The sequence below is a fragment of the Notolabrus celidotus genome, chromosome 11 (assembly GCF_009762535.1).
Source record: "Notolabrus celidotus isolate fNotCel1 chromosome 11, fNotCel1.pri, whole genome shotgun sequence".
Taxonomy (NCBI): domain Eukaryota; kingdom Metazoa; phylum Chordata; class Actinopteri; order Labriformes; family Labridae; genus Notolabrus; species Notolabrus celidotus.
The window spans coordinates 32,019,859-32,027,357 of record NC_048282.1 but is presented as its reverse complement, the minus strand read 5'-3'; the positions used below and the strand labels follow the sequence as shown (position 1 = coordinate 32,027,357).

At 44.1% G+C, this 7,499-nt stretch overlaps 1 protein-coding gene across 1 annotated transcript; it reads left to right on the top strand.

Moving 5' to 3' along the window:
• Window positions 1-771: 771 nt before the first annotated feature.
• On the top strand, window positions 772-3,012 carry fam43b (family with sequence similarity 43 member B). The gene has a single exon (XM_034694874.1). It carries the CDS (start codon window positions 903-905, stop codon window positions 1,893-1,895), a length of 993 nt encoding a protein of 330 aa, XP_034550765.1. The 5' UTR covers window positions 772-902; the 3' UTR covers window positions 1,896-3,012.
• Window positions 3,013-7,499: the final 4,487 nt, after the last annotated feature.

The window sequence follows — 7,499 nt, the reverse complement described above, 5'->3', positions numbered from 1 at the left end:
ATAAATGCATTATTTATCTTGAAGCCTCGGAACATGTAGATGCAAGTGCTGAGAAACTATTTTTAATTTTAGAAACTTCCTCTTCCTCTCGTATGAATTATTGAGTTCTAACTCTCGTAGAAATCCAATCCATAATGAGGTTTCCATATATTATATATGTAACCTGTATTTTACTCTCATGTTAACAGAGTTTGAGAAAGTGTCCTTTAGGTGCACCAGGTAGTTTTACTTCAGACTTGATTAAATAAATAAACCTTATGCAACTTTGGACGACTTTAAATGTATTTAAGTGAATTCTTGTAAGATTTATAGATTTGTTTGGGAATAAAAAACATGTCATTATTTGTTTTAAATCAAAACCTCTTCTCTTTTTGACTCAACAAGATTATTAGTTTGCATGCTCATGTAAAGATCACTTAATTACGCTCTCTGACTGACTTGTCTGGCTTTTACACAAGAATTAAGAAGTTACATAACTCCCTTGAGGACGCGTGGCTGCACAATGTACCCTCTTCCTCAGGTTTACGAGCAAACAAAAACACAGTGATACCTGCGAGCAAAGCTGGACTGATAAATAATGCTTTGGTAGTGAGCCATTTGGAAGCAACACAACAAAGCAGGGAGGGGGGTACAGGGTGCCTGAGCGCTGGGCTCCTGTGCTGATCAGCGCTGCATGATGCAGACAACAGAGTAGGAGGAGGAGGAGGAGGAGGGGAGGAAGGAGGAGCGAGCGGGGGAACAGGCTGGCTCAGGCTCGCAGCTCTCAGTCTGTACTCTGTGCTCCGAGAAGCAGCTTCTCTCTGATTTTCCTCTCACACACTCTGGTTTTTGTACTCTTTCCTGAGCTGAGAAGAGCAAACGCAGCAGCAGAGGAGCTGATTCGCTCCTACTTTTTGAACGCCATGCTGCCCTGGAAAAGGAATAAGTTTGTTCTGGTGGAGGATGAGGCCAAGACTAAACCCAAGAGCCTGGGGACGGGGCTGACCTATCAGTCCATCCTCTCCTCGCTGCTGCGCTCCTGTCCTGACCTGCTGCCTGACTGCCCCTTCGACTGGGTGGGCAACATCTTCCACTCCAAAAGGCAGAAGGTGGAACTGAACAAAGAGGAGCCTGTTTACAATGTGCGTTACCTGGGGAGCGTGGTCACCATCACGGCGAAGGGAGACGGCTGCACCCAGGAGGCAGTGGCAAAGATCTGGGCAAGGAGCAACTACGGGGAGCAAAGTGTCAAGATGAGGTTAATGGTGGGGCCACAAGGGATCCGGATGAGCACCGACAAATCTGGGAAAAAGAAGCCGATCCATCTTTACTCTCTGAACAGAATCACATACTGTGGAGCTGACCCGTGCCGGCCCAAGATCCTTGCATGGATCTACAGGCACCAGGTCAAGAACATGGCCGTGGTGCTCAGGTGTCACGCCGTCCTGGTCAGCAAGTCAGAAAAGGCCCAGGCCATCGCCCACAGCCTCTACCAGAACGCCACCTCTGCCTTCAGCGAGTTCAAGCGCCTGAAGCGTCAGAGTGATTTCCGGCACTGCCAGCAGCAGCTGCTGGGGGAGGAGGCGGTGCCCCTCATGCCCCTGAGGAGGCTGCTGAACGGACAGTGCCACTACAGACCGCCTGCAGAGAACCCCGGGATAGCCACCCGCCTCTGCTCCATCACAGAGGAGGAAGAGGATGAGGAGGATGATGAGGACATTAAGGAAGAGAAGCAGGAGAAAGAGGAACAAGTGGAGCAAAAGGAGAGGCAGCAGGTTTTAACGACAAACACAGACCCGACACAGTTATTATCCGAGTTGGACATTGGGGATATTGCCAGACTGGAGCAGTGCCAAATTAACTTTGTCAGCGACAGCAACAACAACACGTTTACATTTATAACCTCTCTGGTGTGACCATTGAACTGTTTTAACATGCGATTCTGCAACACATTCCTGTCTCTGCCCTTCACTGGTACCCCTCTCAGGCTCTCCCTCCTGCCCCCCCTGTCCACGTCAAGTGAAGTGTTTACCAGAAACTTCTGCAACCACCGGGCGGTATAGAGAAAAGAAAGAGCTGGTTCTATGGGGGTGATTTTGTATTCTGAGCAGATGGCTCAGTGTCTGGTTTGACTGTAGCAGTTTGTGAAACTGTGTTTACAAAGAGGGCTGATGATGCACAGACTAACATAGCACAATGACGACCGAGGACGATGTTTTTTTCAGAGAGCGCTGACGCTGAGATCTCTGACACGAGGGTCACATTTCGACCACAGCACCACGCAGGATTTGTTTCTTACTCCTCTCTAGTTTATTTTTGTGAGGCCGTGTTTGCCAGCAGGGACATTTTTTGGATCGACTTGTAATATTTTTTCAGGGAGGTTCTTTGTAAATTTGTGTAATTTTTTCTAACACGACAATCCTCACTGAAATCTTTCACAGACTGACCTTTGAGTGTTTACAATCCAGAGAGGTTTGTTACGATTTTATTAATGATCACAGCCAACTAATGAATATGGCTATAAATTAGGAAGCAAGCCATTTAGTCGACATGTTTATTGCAGCCATTTGTTACCCCTCTGTATCATTTATGCATGACATGTCAGAAGTAACCTTTTCATTCAGCTTTTGTCTTTTTACTTCGGTCACCTTTGATCCCTTCAGCTTTGAAAATGAACACTGTGATAAATGTGCGGCCAAGGATGAAAAACACAACTGTTAAAGCAGAAATGTCTCATTTATGTCATGCATTTTATGAACGTAGAGTCACCTCGAAGAACAAAACCATCTCACCATTCCTCTACTCTTTTTTAGCAAAGTTTCATGTTGCAGTTTTTCCACATGAGCCCTCGCAAAAATGCAGACGGACCCTTACAATTCCACACAAACTGTTTTGAATATGACTTTAGAGGATTTCCTGTTGATACTTTCTGTGCCACTGTCTAAAGATGCATTGTGATTCATATGAGATGAAGCTATTTATTTACCAGATACGATGAATAAAATGTGCCCACACTTGGGTTTCCTTATTGAATCTCAGAGGAAGAGTGTTTCTAGATGTTTTCAAAGATTATTCAAATGAATTCAACATCCCTGCGTTGCATGCATTTGCATGTTTGTGCTCTGAATAAGTGCGACATGCACTTCAAAGCAAAGAAAACAACACATTTGCACAAGCTCAATCCGATTCTTCAGCTCTTAAATTGAATCAAAAAAGACAAACTGTCAAATGTGATCTGTTACTCAGTCTTTTCACATGTTAATGTAGTTTGATAAAAAAAAATCTGCAGGTCTTTTATTTGCTTCTCAGCCTTCTTGCTCCAAGCGGAGGCAATTTATCAGCGGATTGAATTGTTCAGGAAATGAACATAAAGCACCTGCCTCTGCAGGACGGCTGTCAGGCTCTGACAGGAACAAGTGATCCAAAACGGGCGACCAGGAAGTTGACTCACTCGACGACCATTTTACTGCAAACTTCTGCCCTTCTATTCATGAGTCATTCAAATTATTCAACTGGCTTCACACAACGATCAGCTGAGGAGAAGATTTTTAAAGCTCCTATGAGGAATTTTAGCTGGCTATGACACAGACTGAAAACAATACTGATACTTCTTCATGACCTTAAAAGTCAAACAAGGCCGAAGACAAGAAGAGTGAATATTTCTGTATAGTATTGTTTGATGTCTCAAACCACTGGTAAGGTGGGAGGTGTTAGACTAAAGCCAGGGTTATGCTTCCCAAATAGCCCTGTTCCCACGCAGCGTGACGTGCTTCCTCCAAAATGTAACTATGTGTCGAAATGACGGCAAGGCTCGTGATTGGTCCGCCAGGCAGCATCATATTTCCTGCATTTACAACATTTCTGGAATCACCAACATTGGATTTACATCCCTTCTCCTCCTGCCTCTCTTTTCTTTTTAATAATTCCTGTATGATCAATTTCAACCTTTATCAGCTCCATCCATCCATCCATTATCTTGACCGCTTATCCCGTTAGGGGTCACAGGGGACTGGAGCCTATCCCGGCTGACTTTGGGTGGAAGGCAGGGTACACCCTGGACAGGTCGCCAACCGATCACAGGGCTAACACAGAGAGACAGACAACCATTCACGCACACACTCACATCTACGGGCAATTTATAGTGACCAATTAACCTGGTGAGCATGTCTTTGGACTGTGGGAGGAAGCTGGAGAGAACCCACGCATGCACGGGGAGAACATGCAAACTCCACACAGAAAGGCACCCACCCGATCGGGGATTCGAAGCAGGAACCTTCCAGCTGTGAGGCAACAGCGCTACCCACTGCACCACCATGCAGCCCCCTTTATCAGCTTCTACTTACATAATTTGTTTGGAGTCGCTGTAGTTCACTGTGAACAACAAACAGAAAATGTAGCAAGACCTGAAACAGACAATCTGACTAGCATAGAAATCACAATGTCTAATTTTCTAGCGGAGAGACGCGGACACTCCATGTACATATACATATAATACATTTGACTGTTAAAAGAGAGCAGGCTGAGAGTTTTCCTCTAGAAACACTTATAACATTTATACATGTAAAAATGAGCAAAGAACATTTTGTCCAAAGGGGGCGCCAAATCTCCCAAAAACCTACAAGTTCCTCACAGGAGCTTTAAACTCGGCATATTTCAATAGCTGTGTTTAACTCCCAGGCTGTTTCCAATCATAATCATCGCTCGTCTTTGAACAATTAGCCCATAATTTATGTACCATATTCTGTCCTCACAACAAACCATTGCAGTGCAATAAAAACACTAATGCTCAGTGGAATTATTGATGTCAAACTGCTCATAAATTCTGTTTAACTGTGTTTCATAACAACATCAAAACCTGAAGCTGTTTGATATTACAGAGGCGTCCTCATTAACAATTCTGCTTTTGAAGACGAAAAGGTGCAGCTGCTTCTCTGTTGGGGAAAACAGATTCATTTTCAATTGGATTAAATGACAGTGATGGATTGTTGAAAGGGGATACTTTCAACTGGAACCTTTCAGATCAATACTTCTATTTCTTTAAAAACTAATAACCTCTTCAAATAGGACATGGAGTGAGATAATAAAGGATTCCTGTGCCCTTGCAGGGATGACTACAGAGGAGACCATTTGTGTTTTTATTGCTTTATTATATTTCCCCTGCATGTTAATCTGCAGCTCCTGTTCTGCATAGATAAACTGTCACGGCACAACGTGATAAAGTCAGACTGTTAGCTCACTGACATTCACGGGGAAATGCATTGGGTCTGAAATGCAGCCTATGGTGTGTTAACATGAAGTGGTTGGCAGAGGAGCCACGGTGCTTTTATGTAAACATAATTCTTGTCAGGCGAGCAGAACGAGAGGGAGCAGATGGCAGCAGAAAGGTGCACGCTGGGCTTTATCACAGTCATCTTCCAGAACAACAAGAGCTCAAGCCAACATCCAGAGCTTGTTGTGTTTTGTCACATCGTCAGCCTCCGAGGAACCTCTTAAAGAAGAAGAAATCTAATCAAACATGGCAGGCTCCGGCCTGTCAAGTATCTCTTCTAAAACCATGCTGTGCCATTTTACAGCGGGCGGTCTCTGAAGACCCAAAAAGCTGCTTTTTGCCTGCACACAGCTGTTCAAAGGCTCTCTGGTCCCCACGCAGCTTCTGTAAAGCACACACAGGGAGATGAGTGACAGGCCCTGCTTGTCGCCATCATGACGAGGAGGGGCGCAGGAACAAAATGTGTTGTACTGGAGAAGCTGGCAGCAGCTGCTGGTCTGTTTGGTTCCAGTTTGAATTGTACAAAATCAAATCTAAAAAGCAGAAGTGTTAAGCAGCTTCATTGTGAGGATGGGAGAGAGGAAGAACAGCCCATGAAAGGAAGGGAAGGACACTCGATCAATGAAGCTCTCTGAGGAAAAGAGAGATGAACAGTAATGAGACCTTGAGAGAAAAAAAAGTGGTGGTGTGGGTGAGCGCTAACAGTTTATGCTGCTGACTGTACAGAAACATCATCCCACCATTTCCCAGATTATCTAGCACAAACAGTACGAGCACAGTTTGCAGTAGATAATGAACATCTCTGTTTGTTCACATTCAGAAATGTTTCAATCTGTAGAAGTGTATAAATGTATGATTGAAAAATCAGCTCATTCGTCCTGAAGTCTTTTCCATTTGATGAGGGATTACATTATCTTTGAAGATAAGCTGGAGTTATATTTGACTACTGTATTAATACATTCACACAGCAGCTATTATCCCTGATATCAGGCTCATTGTCGGAAGCTTAACAAAGTCATACTGCTGGATTCAAGGTAGGAAACTGTTCAATTGAATCTGGAAATACTTTCATACTTTCTGGTTCTGAAACTGAGGAAGGGATGATATCTTAAACCTCCTGTAGTCTGAGCCTGCAGGTGGAAGCTAGGGAAATGGTGGGGCTCAAAGTTTTAGCGCAGCACCAGTGCAGGGCAGCTGTGGCATTGGCAAAAGCAGAGGCATTGACCGGAAATCTTGCAGCTTAAATAGACCGCCTAATTGGGAGGATACTTTGCAGGTGATTGAGAGAATGAGGAATGGAAATGGGAAAGAAGTGCAGCTCCAGTTGCTAGAAACAGACATTTTGGGAGTGACAGAAATGAGAACTGTTTCCAATACGTCATTTTCCAGTGATAGTTGAATGCTGGGAGGAGGCCTCGGGGTAGACCCAGAACTCGGTGGAGGAATTATATCTCCCATCTGGCCTGGGAACGTTCCAGGATCCCCCAGGAAGAGCTGGAAAACGTTGCTGAGGAGAGGGATGTCTGGGTTGATTTGCTTAGACTGCTGCCCCTTCGACCTGATCTTGGATAAATGGATGAAAATGGATGGATGGATGGATGGATAGATGGATAGATGGATGGATAGTTGAAATACTGTCTATGCAAATACATCATTTCATCTCTTTAAAATATGCACACTGGGGTCACTTGAATGTGATCAGCACTTGCAGAAACATCTGGTGCAGTTCTGGGAGGACAGTCTTCAGTCCTTGTGGAATTTGCTGCTTCTGTTATTTCACAGCCAAGACAGAAAACTTGAGATCAAATTAAAAGGATCCAACTATCAAAACGAACAAGCATCTTTTCCTCCATCTCACACACCAAGCATATTCTGAGAACAAGAGTTGCACACCTGGCAATTTGCAAATGAGATCCCCTCTGTTTCTGCAGCTCAGCAGGCTGTCAAAAATCACACCCAGGAAAAAGAAACAACTGCAAAATGCACAATCATGTTATTTTACTTGTTTGTTGGAAATACTCTGCGTCAAATGTGATACAACACAATTTCTCCATAAAGTCTTGAAGTGAGAAAGAATCCTTCAGACAAACTTGTCAAATAACATCCTGGGGCCACATCTGTTCCAGTTTAGCGTAAAGCCGTGGACCAGACTCCAAAAAAACTCCATAAATAAATAAATAAATACAAACATCTCTTGAGTGCCAGCGAGCATAACTGTACTACTAACTAATTCATGTGATTCAGGGATTAG

Coding starts and splice junctions, on each gene's coding strand:
- fam43b (XM_034694874.1), top strand. CDS start 903: ATGCTGCCCTGGAAAAGGAATAAGTTTGTTCTGGTGGAGGATGAGGCC.